We start from the raw sequence: 15,876 nt of genomic DNA, 5'->3' as shown, positions 1-15,876 counted from the left end.
AAAACCAGAATAAAAAAAAAAATCAAACACCCCAGGTTGCCCATTATTTTTACTTAACTTCAGATTTTGTGTGTGTGTGTATGGTCTCACCACAGAAAAATTCTGTGTAATTTTGGATGAAATATATTTGTTAATGAATTGACTAGAAACTGCATAGCTGTAGTAATTAAAACTGTAATTGTTCCAACAGTTATCAAGGATACTGAAAGTTCAGGTTCTTCATTATGTGTATTTTATTCCACAGCCTTATATTCTTCATACCAAAAAAAGAATGCTGCTTCCCAAATAACATCAATATAGGGATATATTAACTTTTCTTTTTAGCAAACATGACACTAAGTATCATATTCATTCATGAGAGAAGAATTAAGCAAATTATTTTACAAATGAAATTTTCTCTTTTCTGCTGAATTATGCCATTTTCTATGCATTTATGGTCATTTCTCTGTGTGTACAGATAATTTTCATAACACTATCTTTTGACTGAAAAGAACCTGCTATTTAGGAATCTTCACAAAGAGTGAAGAGCATGACAAAAAGTACATAATGAAAGAAAGTAGTGCAGGTTTCATGCTGCTTATTTGCATTTAACTGTTTTACAACTACGACCTCAAAATATTAGGGAGGTGAATAGCAAATTTGTTAATTTTTGCTGTTTGGAGATGAAAAGAGATGAAGAAGAGATGGTACTAAGACCACTGAATACCAAACTGGAATAATAATAAAGCTGTCTTTTTAAATAACATGCTTGTGTCTGTCAGTAGCAGCTTTATTTGAGTTTTTCACTGCTTTGTTTATATTAGCCCCCCCTCCCCCGGGTGCCTCTAGAATTAAACAAGCAGGTATTTACCACCAACTTAATCTTTCGCTTTAAAAATATAGACCAAACTTTAAGGTTCTTTAAATTTTTGATCATATTTATTTATTGCAGAAAAATATACAAAGATATTTACAAAACAATCATAAAAATATGAATGCATTTAGACACCGGATCTATTTGCATTTTACCATGGGTCCTCAATAAATAAATAGAATGTTGTTTTTTGTATTTTAAGTTTTTTTTTTCCCCCTCAGAGGAAGGATGAAAAAAAGAATTAACTGACTATGGTTTTGCAGGCCAGTTTGATCCCAGTATTTTTATTTCTAAAGGTGTTCTTATAGTTCCTCTGATTGTTACCATTTTAAAACAGAGAAAGTCCATAATGATGCCTTTCCTTTCAATGGCTGATTGGCACGACCTCTTGAGAATGCATGCATGAAAAAAATAAAAATAAAAACATTCTTCGTCAAAAAAAAAAAAAAAAAAAAAAACACAAACAACTGTTCAGACTTCTATCAGAATGCAGAGGTGTGAGGATGGTGCCGCTGCCCGTCTGGGAATCACTGTCCACGGGCCTGTCTCGCTTTCTCTTTTAAAAGTGCGCCCCACGCCCTGTTTCTTTGAATTTGGATTTTGCTCTTCTAATTTCCAAGAAAATCTTTGGCATATATTTTTATATTTAGTTATCCAGCTCCAGAGTCTCTAGACTGTCCATTTTCTCCTTCTCTGGAAACAATGACATCTGCAAAAACCCAGAGAGGGGGAGTTGGTTATTGTTTAGGTCTCTGCGGCTGTTTTCTAAGACTAGTGAGCACTGTTCTTATCACCACCACCGAGAAATTAAGCTGAACAACCTGGAAGGAATTCAGCCCAAGGGCAAGAGGAAGTGGGTGGGCGGAAAGGAGGAGGTGGAATTTGTTTTAAAACATTAGTTTTAAGGAGAAGAACAAAAATTGAAAGTCGGAAGAAAGGGATGTGCTGGCAAAACTGTCCTTACCCGTGACCCCTGGGTGTCTCTGTCTCCCCTCCAGTCTGTCACGCACACTCACGCGCACACACACCCCTCACCAGGGCGCATCCCCCTGGAGACCGCTCTCCTTGGCGGGGTCAGACCGGCCTTCCCGGGACGCTCGAGGCGCGAGGCAGCGGTGCCAAGTGAGGTGGGAAGGCTGAGAGCAGAGTGCGAGAAGGGAGGAAATCGAGGTGGACTGGGAACCGCGGCCTGGCCGGCCGGCCGTCTACCACCTGAGAGGCGAAGGGGTGCAGCGGTGCGGTCCTTACCTAGATCTCCGGCCCTGCCGAGGGGGTGGGGGGCTCCGCCTGCTAGTGGGATGCAGACATGGACCAGGCCCCCTCCATCCTCCAGACCGAGAAGGCGTAGCTGAGCCGCTCGTGAGCCACATAGCTGCAGCTTGCCATCTTGGAGTCCAGCTCGTCGCTCTGGAGGACCTGGTAGAGGAAATCGATGTACCTGGCCGCCAGCTTGAGGGTCTGAATCTTGCTCAGCTTGTCCGAGGGCAGCGTGGGGATGATCTTCCGCAGCGCGGCGAACGCCTCGTTCAGCGACTGAGTGCGCTGGCGCTCCCGCACATTGGCCATGACCCGCTGCGTCTGCAACTCCTCGTACGACTGCGGGCTCCCGCCGCCGCTGCTGCTGCCGCCGCCGCCGCCGCCGCCGCCCGCGCTGCCGCCGCCGCCGCAGCCCGCAGACTTCTTGCCGCGCTTGCCCTGGGCCGGGCTGCCCGGCTCGTCGCCGCCTCCGACGCCCCCGCCCGCGGCCCCGCCGGGCCCCGCGCCGCCGCCCGCGCTGCGCCGGCTGCTGCGCCGCTTGCGTCCCCCGCGCTTGCCGCTCGGCGGCTGCTGCCGGTCTGGCTCTTCCTCGCTGTTGCTCAGGCTGTCGTCGGCCGGCGAGACTGGTGAGCTGGACACGTCCTGCATCATCTCTCGGGCGGCGACGCGTGGCCTCGCGGGCCCGGGGCAGAGGGGCGGCCCTCGGAAGAGGAGGAGAGCGGGGTGCCTCAGCCAGCCAGCTTCCCCCGCGCGCGGCGCCGGCCCGGGCGGTAAGGCCAGCCGAGGAGGGAGCAGGAGGTCGGACGGGGAGGACCTCCGCGGGGAGGGCGCGCGGGGGAGGAGGGAGGGAGGCGGGAGGGGGAGGGGACGGTGTGGATGGCCCCGAGGTCCAAAAAGAAGGCGCCCAACGGCTGCACGCACACCCCGCCAGGCCTCCTGGAAACGGTGCCGGTGCTGCAGAGCCCGCGAGGTATCTGGGAGTTGGGCGAGAGCTGCAGACTTGGAGGCTCTTATACCTCCGTGCAGGCGGAAAGTTTGGGGGCAGCAGTGTCATTGGCCTGACGTGGGGAGGAGGGACTTTTCGAAGTTTTATAGGAAAGTTTCCGCTTTCCAGTCCCCCTCCCCCGTCCCACCTCCCTTCCTCGGGGTCTAACAATTCGTCCTCCCAAACCATTCAAAAACGACCTGGCCCGGGCGGCCGGCCCCTCCACCCGCCTCCTTGCCGCCCTCCCCCTTCCCTCTCCGTCGCCTTCCTCTGGCGGGCGCGGGGCACTTTCCTTCCCCTACGGAGCGTGCGGGCAGCGCACCCGAACCCTAACGCAGCCCGGGAAGTGGCCAGAGGAGACAGTCCCGGCCGCGGTGACAGCCCCATCCGGAGTGGCTGTGACATCAGCAGTGGCAACAGCTTCTACACAGTGGGTGATGTCTTATCTCGCCCAAGATCCCTCTAGGTCCGTGGGGCCGATTTGGGATTGCTGGGGCTGGGGGTGTGTGTGGCGGGGCGCGGGAGGGTGATTGCCAAGAAAACTGTCAACCGCGGAGGGCACCCAGTGGTCAGGTAGACGAACCACTTCGTGTTCCAAGGGCCAAACCGCGGCGGCCCAGCCCAGAGGTCCTGGGCGTTTCTGAAGACGTGGCCGCGCCGCGGCAACTGAGGATTTGCGTCCCGGCCTGCTCTCTCACCCTTCAGGGCCCTCCTTTTCCCTCTACAACGACCCAGTCTAACACTCCCCAACAACCAAAGGACTGCGCCTGGGAAGGTGCTCGAAAGAGGCAGAAGTTCACTCTCTCGCGGAAGGAAACCCAGTCCACGGGGAAGGGAGCAGAGCCAGAGGGGGGCAGCTCAGCGCCTGGCGGCAGCCCTGACAACTGACAATGCCAGCCCAAGGGAGAGGACCCTGTGGCCATTTCATCTCCACCCCCAAATTAGGCCCTGCTTTGTGATCTTGAAAGGCCAGCTTGTAAGAGAGTGAAGTGGGAATTTGATAGCGCCTGGACATAAGGGGCTGCCTGCTCTGAGACACTCTCTCCCAGCCCCCGCTTTCTAGGGGGTCCAGTGGACAGTTATGCTTCCTGAGCCCCAAACGCATTCCAGTTACTTGGATACGCTAACATTTTAAGCATTTCTGTCTATAAGTTAAAACGTAAGAGCCCCAAAGAGGGTGTTAACGTAGATCCTGGCAAACTGGAAGCAACAAAGTTGGTGAATGAGAAAAAAAGCCGCGTTGGATAAGAAGCCCATCTTTTGCAATGCTATACTTGTTTCCTTTTTGAAACGAGTTAAGGTGGTCCATCCCTTACATGGCAAAGTAAAAGACAGTAGACAGTGTTGGGGTGGGGGCAGAGTTTGGAGGCGACCACAGCGCTGGGAGTCCTTTGCACAGGCTAAAGTCCGCCCATGGGCTCCTCAGTACGGACTCGCCGGGAGGAACAATTAATTCAGCGAAGTGCCCCTTTCTGGACTGGAACAAGGGTCGTGGCTGCACATATCTCAAGCTGGAGGAAGAAGCCCAGGCGACTCGCGGGCAGGCCACGTGGCTGTTTCCTGTAAGGCTTGCAGCTTTGGTCCTGGAAACCTTAGGGTGTGGAGCTCGTTGGGCCGACTAAAGGGTTCGGCTTGTTGGGAGAAGAGAGGGCGAGTGTTACTTCTCCAGCGAGGGGTAAACAAGACTGTGCTTTCATGGGAGGGACAAATTGCAGAATTGGTCCCTTATCATTTTTACAAAAATACTCAGAAACAATGACTACAGCTGTCAACTGGCCTGTTTAGCGAGCCGCTGCCTTATTGTAAAATAGTCTGGCTGAAAATCAGATTCGACTTGACCTCCACTTAATTTCAGTAGCACTCTGGCAGTTCTCGAAACAGTCACCCCTGCACCCTTGCATATGTGTCTTCCACTTAACAGATTTTTATCTCTTGGGAGCGCTTAGAGAATGCAGCAGAAATTCTGCCCCACTCTTCATCAAGTGTTCTTTGTGTAAATCTGAATTGCGCAGTATTCTGCAATTCTTATGTAGAACATGGCTGCAGAAATCTTGACATTTTTTCCACTTCAGCTATTTAAAGATCAATATCAAATCTTATTTTTGTTTTGTTCTTTTTTTCTCTTTAGCTGAGTTATCAAAAATAAAGAGATTGAATGATGGACTCTTCCTTTGTGGCCACGGGTAAGCAAGACAGGAAAGTGTGGCCAAAGTGTAAAGGAAACCTTACCTGACCCAGGGGAATTGGGGAAGGGGAGGGGAGCGGTCAAGGAGCTGGAGGAGAAACCGCGTCCACAACGGCGAAACAGCCAGGGGTCATTAGCCAGCCCATCTTGCAGTCATCAATCTCCAAGACTAGTTCTTAGATAAGTGAGCCCAACCCTTTCCCGGCACTAAACTTCTAGCTGATGAAGAGCTCCTGGTCATTGGGTACAGGAACCCCCAACCAAGGCTCAGGCAACGCACTGATGACAGAATACTTAGAGGGGAATTCAAAATGAACACCTAACCAGAACCATCCTGACCATGGAATCATTCAGCCAGAGTCACAACTGATGACTACTTCTAAGAAGAAATTTCTCTTGAACTGTTCTAAAGAGTGGAGGATGAGAGGACCTTTGAGTTCCTAAGCAGGGCTTGAATGTTACTTTTGGGGCAAAAGGTATTGGCTTGCCAGGAGTTACCTCTGAAAATGGCTGGAGGTAGAAACTTCCTGCTTTACAAACTGCAACACGCCCTGGCTGATCGTCCAGTCTGCTCATGTACAGCTCTTTCTTATCTAACATTTTACCTAACAATTTTCTTTTCCACGTTTGCTGGGGCAAAGATGGCTCCCTTTTTACTTGTTGACAAGTCAGATATAATTCTGGATTGTCTTATAAATGCAACAATAATTGCAACTTCTGCAATATTCAGTTTAAATTTGAAACTACTTCTTTCTAAAATCTCAATCTTGGGATGGTAAAAACAATCTTAGAAATTTTCTTTTAAGGCTGAATTTTCCTTTAAGTCTGACATCCTTCCTAATTGGAAGGATGTCAATGGGGACTACATTCTTTGGGAATGCTAGAATTCAGTCATTTTGTCTACTTCTAAAATAAAATCCCCCCCAAAAAAATTAACTGAAAAAAAATTTCTTTTGTACTTGAATAATGCAAAATGATCTTTGTTTTCAAACTGCAAACCTGGCATGTATGCAATCCTGCCTGAGGAATGTGTGCTGTGTTAAAAATTGAAACAAAAAATACTGTTAAAAGTAACAGAGTTAGAAATCTCACACTGAACACATACAATAAATATTAAGTATCCTGACAGTTTGAATATGCTGTGACACTTTCTTAGCAACAATCCATTATAAATACTTTTAGATAAGGAAAACAAACACACACTATAGAATGGTTAGCAAGCTGGTAAATTCTGGAGTTTGGGCTTGCATAAAAGGTGAGTACTTCTATCTGTTCCTTCTCTTCTTTCTCCTCAGACTTTACATGGCCTATCACCTGTTTGTTGGCTCCGAGTTCTGAGAAATAATTTATCTGAAAAGCATAAATAATGCACAGGAGCATTCACACGGAAGGAGGTGAAAATTAGAAAGGCTGCAATTGAGTGACTATCAGATGAGGTACCATATCTTATATTTCATCTCGTTTTGAACACTCCAGAGGGACTGCTGTTTAAATGAGATAATTTTTTTGAAGTGGAATGTGAAGTCATGTCAGCACAATAACTGTAAAAGCTTATTCTTCTTTCATGACTCTGGTATCCTTAATAATGTTTAAACACCTTTCCCTAAATAAAAACTCATTCTTTTTCTTGTTAAATGATGATTTAATTCATAAATTGAACTGATTCTACATTTTTCTATCTGAATATCTTTGCAAGTAAATATTTATAATTTTATATATATGTATGAAATTATAAAATTTGAAATTTTCAATCCAGAAATAAAAAGAAAAAGTAAAAAGCACAATAAATTGAGGTGCCAACAATACGACAAATGAAACTTTCAAATAAATGTTAATCTTTAAAATCGCTGACATTCTGAACTCAGCCTAAGGATGAGATGAGGAGACACAGGTCTAACCTGTAGAAAGAGCGGGATCAGAATATGGGAAAGTATGGAGTCTTGAAGAGCATTTGTTTTCCTTTTTTTTTTTTTCGGTGGGTGTGTTGACTGGAGAGTTGGTATCTCAGCTGCCCATTAACCTTGGAAAACACACTCACTTCATTATATCAAAGAGTTGCTGGAATAACTGAAGAAAGAATGCAAGAAATAAATAGTTATTCAGAAGAACTGTTATCATGGTGTCAGTCTTCCTTCATAGCATTATGTGTCTTCTTTTTAATCATCCGATGACCAGTAATTTAAATATAAACTGAATGATTTACATTTCATGTTTTTTCAATTCTATTTCTCTTTCTGATTACTCATAACTTTCACGTTTTTTCATTTGAAGGGATTTCCTTTTTTCACAAATGGCTTTTCCTGAAGCCTTATGTCCTGCGGCTGTTGTTTGGTTTGGTTCTTTGCAGAAAACATGTTGTTTTTGCCAGTGACCACAAGAGGACACAATTTCCCAGATAACTGCTCCATAGAAGAAGAAAGCTAACAAAATAGCAAAAATAACACACAATATCATTTGGAGCTGTCGGTTTGATTTATGCCACTTTTATTAAAAATGAGTTGGCATTCAAACTTTTGAAAATTTTATAATTTTTATTTTTTTAGAACATGAAGAAAATACACTAATGTAGTTAAGGGAAAATGTCTTCTTTTACATTGACAAAATTGTGTATGAAACTCTTGGTGACTTGGAATTTTACTTAATTTTTGAGCCATGTTTGGCAATGAAAAACAGTTGTTTTTTTTTTAAAAAAAGAGATTTTTCAAAATGCCATTAACAGTCTGAATTTTTACTTCAGGCATTTGGGTTGTCTTTACATTGAAAACCATGAAAATTATGTTTTATAGTTTTCCACTTATATTTTAATGCACATGTTAGGCTAATAATTAAAATTATTTTGCAGATACATGGAAAATGTGGTATCTTAAGGTACTGACCCTCAACACATCCTCAGAATTATTATACACAACCTCTAAGAGATCCTTCCTCTTTTCTACTGCCTTGTCTTAGAAACATTTTAGAATATTTGATTATTTTATAAATTAAATTGGATTATGGCTTGATACTTTTCTGAAGATGTTCATGGTTCTGGTGGATTGCTGCGATGAGTAGGCTGTGAAATCCTGCTTTCCTCGGAACTAAATGCTTTTGCTTTGCATTTGTATCTTCCTGCAGATACATCCCTGATTACTTTCTCTGAGACCCTGCTAGCATGAGTGAGCAAAGACTCTGAAAAAAAAAAAAAAAAAAAAAAAAAAGGAAAGACTAAGAAGAAAAATAAGGAGATCAAGAAAATGGAGCAGAATCTGGACAGAGACGGTGAGAGAACTCGAACAAGTGAGCAAGAGTGATAGAGAATGAGACTTTGTATATAGAAGGAATAAAAGGCCTACATGATAAGAGAAAGAAAGAAATGGATGCATTTGAGAGAAATATAAAAGCTCCAGGTTTATTTACCTCTGTTTCTGATCAAAAATACTGCCTGTCCCTTGATACAGACATTTAGATTCAAAAATTCCTGTAATTGTTGCCTAAGTCATACCAAAGTTAAGACAGGTAGAGAACCATTAAATTCATGATTAAGACTGGTGTTCATCTAATGGGTGAGCTCTGTGCTGAATTAGAGTAAAGATGGCAATATGTTGTCATTACTGGGGTGGATCTCATCTGGGGGAATACTGATGTCATCATTTTTCCATTGACATGATATTATTTTCCATTTGATCTGCACATTAGAAGTCAAACTGTGTTTTTCCTGGTGGTTTGCTAGGGTCAATGTCTTTGCCCTCCCCACCACAGATACCTTAGAAAAAGCACTGCAAGTGATGAGTCTTGTTCTCACTCTACTCAAGACCTTGAGACATTTTTTGGTTCTGGTTCTGCCTAATGGTACATTTGGGAGATCTGAAATCTGGCTTCAACTGGCACTAGTTAACTGCAATGGATTTATTGATTCTTTTGTAATTTAACAAAAATGTGTCAATGTCTCTTAGGTTATCTGAGTAAGAAAGTTTAGTCCCTGACAAATACATAACAGTATTATGGGAAATAAATTATGAAAACAATTTTGTAACATAGGGAGCTAAATATTATGATATGTGTTTGCACAGAATGCCAGTGAAGGACATCAAACCTGGACTGAGGTGATGTGTGCTTTTGTGCATTGGAGAATTATGGTAGTGCCATGGTGGTGGCCAAATACACTTCTAGGAACACTGTCCCCGACAGAAAGGGACAGAAAGGCTCACAGACCAAATTAAGATACACATGACATGTCACATGGTTTATTGAGTCAATCTGAAGCATACAGCAAAAAAAAGGAAAATCTATAGCCTAGTTTAATATACTAGGATAGGTTGCAAATAGGCAGGAAGGATCACGCTACCCAGATCCTGTTGTATATGATGTTAACATGTCCTAGGTTTTTTTCTATTTCCCTATATCAATCTTCCCTTTGAAGATTGATATCAACTTTGAAGAGGTTCAAACTTAAGGATAAAGATGAATAGAGGATGAGACACAGGCAGATGCTCTTGTCCACAGTTGGGACTTGACATAGCCTGCTGAGCAGCTATAGATTTTATCTTTCTGTCATAGCCAGAGGACTAGTGGCCCAGATTGGATGTCCATAACAAAGAGTCTATTTAAGACCCCATGAGTATGACTGCTTCATGAATATGGGGTTCCTTACAAGCTTTATGACAATTTCATGCTTACTTGGTCTTTCTGTCTCTTCCTGTTTGGTCTGGTTACACCACCGATACTTAAGATGTCTCTCATGCTACTTGTTTCTATACTTAAATTCATCTCTTCTTGTTTCCCTGATTTTTTTAGTAGAAATAGTTATTCATAAAAATTATGGTAAGCGTATATTGCAGTTTTTGTGAAGGACACTGTAGTTCCACTTTAGTCTTGAAGGATGAGTGGTAGTGAACCAGGTAAGAAGTAGAAAAGGAAGGGGGAAGAAAAGTTTACGGGTGCTGGGTGCAGTGTGGGTGAGGCACAGAGCCACGTGCAAGTGTGGCTTTTTCAGGAGCATGGAAAGACTTTTTGTATGGGTGGGGGGTAAAATGGGAGAGGGTAGTTGCCAGAACTGATGCCAAATATTAGTTTCCCAAGATGTAAAATGAAGTAATTAAATTAATAATTTGAAAAAGTTGAAAAACATTTAAATTTGAAGGGATTTTTAGAAATTATCTAGTCTAAATAGCCAGCTTTATAGATGAAATATTTTTCTTTCTGGCTGCTTCATTTGTAACTCTACCATTCAGCCATAGGAAAATTCTGTGCTTTTTTTTGTAACCTGAAAGCATTTTCCCAACTGATAAGAAAAACTAAAAGCTTTCTTTTAGTTCTAGACACTGCTTGTGGCCAACCGTGGGACTGAACTTCAGTGCCAAAAGTGATTAAAATAGGCAGTGAAGTGGTTTGAATGGGGTAAAAGGGACTCCCTCCAAATGCTGCCTATGTTTCCCAAAGTCATGCTTTAAATCTGTCACTGGTAACTTATTAATTTGGGATTGGCCTTGTGCTTTCCAGTTCCTCTTTTATATCACAAAGTCCCCACCGTGAGGCAGCACATGGGATCACTAATATCTTTGAAAAAATTTGATTGTATGTTGTTTTTCTCAAGAAAGGGGGACTCAGGCAGCAAGAGGACACTGGAACATGTTGGGGAGGCCAGGCCTAAAGGAAGCTGAAAGGCAAGAAAAATTGTGAAGAAAATGAAAATTGTGATACTAAGGGCTTTGCTATTTTTCCTAATGTAGGAATTGGCCTGATGCCATGGGCCTCTTCAGGACTTCCATGCCTTTTATTTGCTAACATGTCCTATGGGTTTTTTCTCTCTATTTCCCTATATCAATCTTTCCTGCTGATGCTGTGCTTGAGGTCCAAAGTTAAGGATAAGCATGAATGGAGGATGAGTGGAGAGATACAGAGAAGATGCTCTTGTCCACAGCTAGGACTTAACAGTGTGGCTGAAACTGTTAGTTCTGTCTTTTGAGGACAGTTCTAGATAGATAGAGCACATTGAGCAAATGAAGAAATAACAAACCTCTTGGTCTTGTCTCACTGTCTTAATTTCTGTCAATTGAAAGGTCTTGAAACCTTGAATTGTGCCTATCAAATAAGACATACTCTTCTATTTCACTATCAGATGTGAGGCAGTAACAAAGAGTATTGCACAGTCTCTTTGTTTTAACTGTAATGGGCAGTATAGATATAGTTGTCTTCAAGAGTAGGAACATTTCCAGGAAATAAGAAGTGTATATAATGAAGACTGGGAAAACAAAAATATCCACTAATGGCCATAAGCAACCTTAATTTTAACTTTACAGTCAAGTTTTGGGCTAGAGAAAAGTAATAGTTATGTATAAATTAAAACAAAAATCTTAATTCTCAACAACATGAGAAGACTTGGACAATCTGAGGAGCAAGTAGATACTGTAAATGAATTATACTTAATTTATTTTGTTTTAATTCGGACATCTTCCAAAATATACTACAATCTGATTTAATTATGAAAAAAGATAAACTCTACTTCTAGATTTATGTAACATCAATTCACTGTTATTTTCATTATGTTGATTCTTATATGAAAGTTGGGCACGCAGATTTTAAATAGAGATTCATTAAAATATTCTATGGTAATTTTATAGAAAATTTAACATATGTTTTAAATGGGAGAGAAAGAATTTTAAGAGAAAATTTGGTAAGACAGAAAGATTATCCAGTTTTACCTGCGAGTACAGTAACAATCACAACTGCTTTATCTTGTATCATTCCATGGGTTAGGTTACTGGGTACAGTAGAGGTTCATATTGTTGGAATAATTTGATAGAATGAAAGCAGAATAAAAATAGAACAAAAAGGAATCTAGGCAATCTCCTTAGATTAAATTAGTTTATAATTCTACTTTAATTTATTGTCAAATTCTTTTTTATTTTCTTTGAGATAGAGTCTTGTTCTGTCACCCAGGCTGGAGTGCAATGGCATGATCTCGGCTCACTGCAACCTCCAACTCCAAGGTTCAAGCGATTCTCTTGCCTCAGCCTCCTAAGTAGCTGGGATTACAGGTATGCACCACCATGCCCAGCTAATTTTTGTATTTTTTTTAGTAGAGACAGGGTTTCGCCATATTGGCCAGGCTGGTCTCAAACTCCTGACCTCGTGATCCACCTGCCTTGGCCTCCCAAAGTGCTGGGATTACAGATGTGAGCCACCAGTTAAATTCTTAACACATCACAATTGAGGACTGGAGAAACTGCTTACAAAAATGCACTTAAATAAAATCATAGAATACTGGAGCTAGAAGAGGTTTCAGAAATCCAAAACAACTCTTCCTTTTCTGGCAAGGCAAAGTGGCTATAGAGAGTAGAGTAATGGATTAGAGCCTGGATTCTAGAGGCAATCAGCCTGGGTTCAAATATGGCTCAACTTCTCACTACCTTTTTAACCTTGGGTAAGTTACTTAGCCCTTCATGCTTCCTGTGAAAGGAAAAAAATAATATACATCATTAGATTCTTATGATGATTAGATTTCTAAGTGCTAACCCCTTAAGATGGTGCCTGGTACTTGATGCATGCTTGATATTATTGTTTTAACTGAGAACTAAGTTACGCAAGACCTTGTAGACTGAGGTAAAGCTTTGCCCTCAATTCTGAAGGCAAAAGTTGGAGTTTAAAGGCAAACGAGGAAAATAATTGATAAGCCATTTCTGTTTGAAAAGCAACTATTTCTAAATCCATCCATTACCACCCAAAGACATGAATTGCACATTGGGGACATCAATTGGAAGAAGTTTTATAATTTATCTATGTCCTGCCTGTAAACGAATGGCAACAGGACGCATGTGATTTCTTCAGCTTCTATACTGGGCCACATCTTTGCCAAGGTAAAGGCTATCATATTCAACTATCTACCTGATACCACAATGTGGGATCCTCACAGGCATCTCAAACTCACTGCCACTCTCACGTAACCTGTTCCTTCCACCCCTGCAAATCAGTAAATTTTAGTAAATTGTTTCTCTAATTGTTTAGCTTAGAAGCCTAAGAGCCATCATCAATACCTCCGTTTTTCTTAACTCACTCTCTCCTTCATCCAAGTGATCATGAGAGGAGAGCAGTCTCCCACCAAGACTGACAGACTGGATATTCACCAATAGTAGGAAGTTGGTTTGCATGCAGGACAGTTCATAAAACTCTAACAGAGATGACATTGCCAGAGTTTGTAGCACTAAGATTCACTATAGCACAATTTGGCATTCAGTGGCTCGTACTGGAGTCTCTTTCAGGGTTAATATTTTCTTCCTAAGTAGGCTATGTGCCACGAGAACACAGATTCTTCTCATATTATTTGTGGACTCCATAATGTGCAAAATAGATACTTCATTAATTCTTGTATATTAATTCTTATTCTCTTTAGAGAATTACAAGAAGTTCAGGTCTTCCATAGGTCGAATATTTATCAATTTACCTCTGTGTTAACTTGAACCTGCATTTAGCTAATATACACAAATAATAAAACTAAGTAATATCTGTTACTCAAAATCAGAGATTAAAAACACTTCTTTAAAAATATTAATTTAGAGAATATTTCTTTCTGGATTCTGGAATTACCCAATGAGCATATCTAGCCCTGCTTGCCCAAGTACAATAATGAATAATTGGGACAATATTGTATTTTGTAGCATAGAACCAGAAGGATGTGGCACAGTATAAGTATTGATGAGAAGAAAAAAGAACTACAATAAAGCAGACACCATATGTAAATTATTTGGTTTATGTTCTTTGCAAAGAATAAATTAAATTAGTTGACCCTGAACTGGATGAGAAGAACCTTTCACCTGTGTAGTTTCAAAAGCCAGAGGTTTGTGTAATAAAACAGTTGGGAGAAAATACCAAGGGAGTGCCCAATCAGTGGGTGTAGTAATTAGAATAGGAAAGGAGTTTGTTCTCTGACCACTCAAAACATCAATTCTGTCTTCTGATTTCTCAGGATTATACAAACATTTAAGGAGTGGTGTATTCTACTCATAATATGTCAATGTCACTCCATCAGCAGTCTTAGAACTCATGAGTATTCACTTGACCACAGCATCCTTGTGCAGCAGTAATAGTTCTGACCTGGAAATTGGTCAGTGTCTATAGCATGTATTGGCTTTTCTTTGGGGGAACAGAGAAACAAGTTAGGAGGCCATTGCAGTACTCTAGATAAGAGGTGATTGTAACCTGAGCTTGAGTGGTAGTGGTAGAACTGGAGTTGGAAAGAAATGATAAGACTGCAGATACGTTTTGAAAGTAGCCAACAGGATTCATTAAAGGTAAGACATGAGGTGTGTGTGAGAGGAATGAAGGATGACTCTGTCTTTTGATCTATGCAAAATAAAGAGTATGTTGGCAACCACTGAGATGAAGACGGTTTGTGAATGCAACACATTTCGAGGGAGAAAGAGAGTTCAGTTTTAGGTATATAAACTTGGAGTTGTCAGCTAGAAATTCAAGTGGAGTTGTTGGGCAGACAGTTGAATATGTGTCTCAAGTTTGTGAGAGAGCTCTGGGTTGAGAGAGCTCTGGGTTGAGAGCTCTAGGATAGACTTTATAATTAACCAGCATGGATAGCATTTGAAGCTATGTCATTGGAGGAGATCATTAGAAGAAGAGAAACTAAAAAAGATGGTGAACACCACTAGGAAGAAAAATAATAAAACAAGGAAGGGGCATAAGGATTAATGGAGGGAGTAAAATTTTAAGAAGGGTAATATTTGTGAAATTGGAGATAATTTCTTTTCCTAAGAAAAGACTAGGACAAATTGAAAAGAAGCAATCATGCACAATATAATAGAAAAAATTCTGCAGAGTAGGGAAAAAAAGACCCAGAGTTTACAATAGCACATTGTATTCTGAGCAAAGTTAATGAAAGTAGACTCAGATCCATAAATATTCTCAGAAAAATTTTGACCATTAAAGATGCCATCCTATAGCATCCAGGCAGAGAAAACAATTTATCTATAAAGGAATAAAAACAGGATTTTTAGTTTTTCTCCATAAAGAACAAACGTCAAAAGAATGTTGTCCAGGCAGTTCATATACCCAGCTAAGATTGTGTGTTACTACATGAAGTGTGAAAGGACTATGAAAATATCATTTTGACCCCTTATAAAAACAAAGTCAAGTATATTTTTTACTTAATCTTACTTCCAAGAACTGTGGTGAGCAATGATACAAGTAAACATAGAGATTTAAATCTAATAAATTGTTACCAAAAAAGACAACAAGAGTAAGTTCAAAAGTAAACTACACATTGTTATACAAGAAGCATATCTTGTGAAAGTATTCATGTATTTGTAAATATAAACTTAATTCCAGAAATGGATTTGAGATAGATAACATAAATTTTTAAAAATCAGCAGGAAGGGCCGGGCGCGGTGGCTCAAGCCTGTAATCCCAGCACTTTGGGAGGCCGAGGCAGGTGGATCACGAGGTCAAGAGATCGAGACCATCCTGGTCAACATGGTGAAACCCCCGTCCCTACTAAAAAAAAATACAAAAAATTAGCTGGGCATGGTGGTGCGTGCCTGTAATCCCAGCTACTCAGGAGGCTGAGGCAGGAGAATTGCCTGAACCCAGGAGGCGGAGGTTGCGGTGAGCCGA

At 41.6% G+C, this 15,876-nt stretch overlaps 1 protein-coding gene and 1 long non-coding RNA gene across 4 annotated transcripts in view; one reads left to right on the top strand and one right to left on the bottom strand.

Annotated features, from left to right (window-relative positions):
• Positions 1 to 200: 200 nt before the first annotated feature.
• TWIST1 (twist family bHLH transcription factor 1) lies at positions 201 to 3,331 on the bottom strand. Of its 3 annotated transcripts, XR_004271568.1 has the most exons (3): positions 2,102 to 3,331; positions 1,818 to 1,989; positions 1,476 to 1,562 (listed from the first exon to the last, which is right to left on the bottom strand). XR_004271568.1 is itself a non-coding variant. In XM_032287042.1 (2 exons), exon 1 carries the CDS (start codon positions 2,759 to 2,761, stop codon positions 2,144 to 2,146), a length of 618 nt encoding a protein of 205 aa, XP_032142933.1. In that variant the 5' UTR covers positions 2,762 to 3,073; the 3' UTR covers positions 201 to 1,989; positions 2,102 to 2,143. The 3 variants fall into 3 exon arrangements, 2 of the variants coding, with proteins under 2 accessions (XP_032142933.1, XP_032142932.1); XM_032287042.1 differs by having other exon boundaries at positions 201 to 1,989; positions 2,102 to 3,073; XM_032287041.1 differs by lacking the exon at positions 1,818 to 1,989 and having other exon boundaries at positions 897 to 1,562; positions 2,102 to 3,123.
• Positions 3,332 to 7,753: 4,422 nt separating this feature from the next.
• LOC116557547 overlaps positions 7,754 to 15,876 on the top strand; it is a 42,226-nt gene continuing 34,103 nt past the window's right edge. The window contains exon 1 of the long non-coding RNA XR_004271569.1: positions 7,754 to 8,538. This is a non-coding gene — a long non-coding RNA (uncharacterized LOC116557547). The remainder of the gene's footprint in view (positions 8,539 to 15,876) is intronic.

This window comes from Sapajus apella, unplaced genomic scaffold (assembly GCF_009761245.1).
Source record: "Sapajus apella isolate SASKATOON/1434 unplaced genomic scaffold, GSC_monkey_1.0 scaffold19, whole genome shotgun sequence".
Taxonomy (NCBI): Eukaryota; Metazoa; Chordata; class Mammalia; order Primates; family Cebidae; genus Sapajus; species Sapajus apella.
Note: the sequence above shows the minus strand (reverse complement) of the source record. Positions and strands in the feature narration are given on the sequence as shown.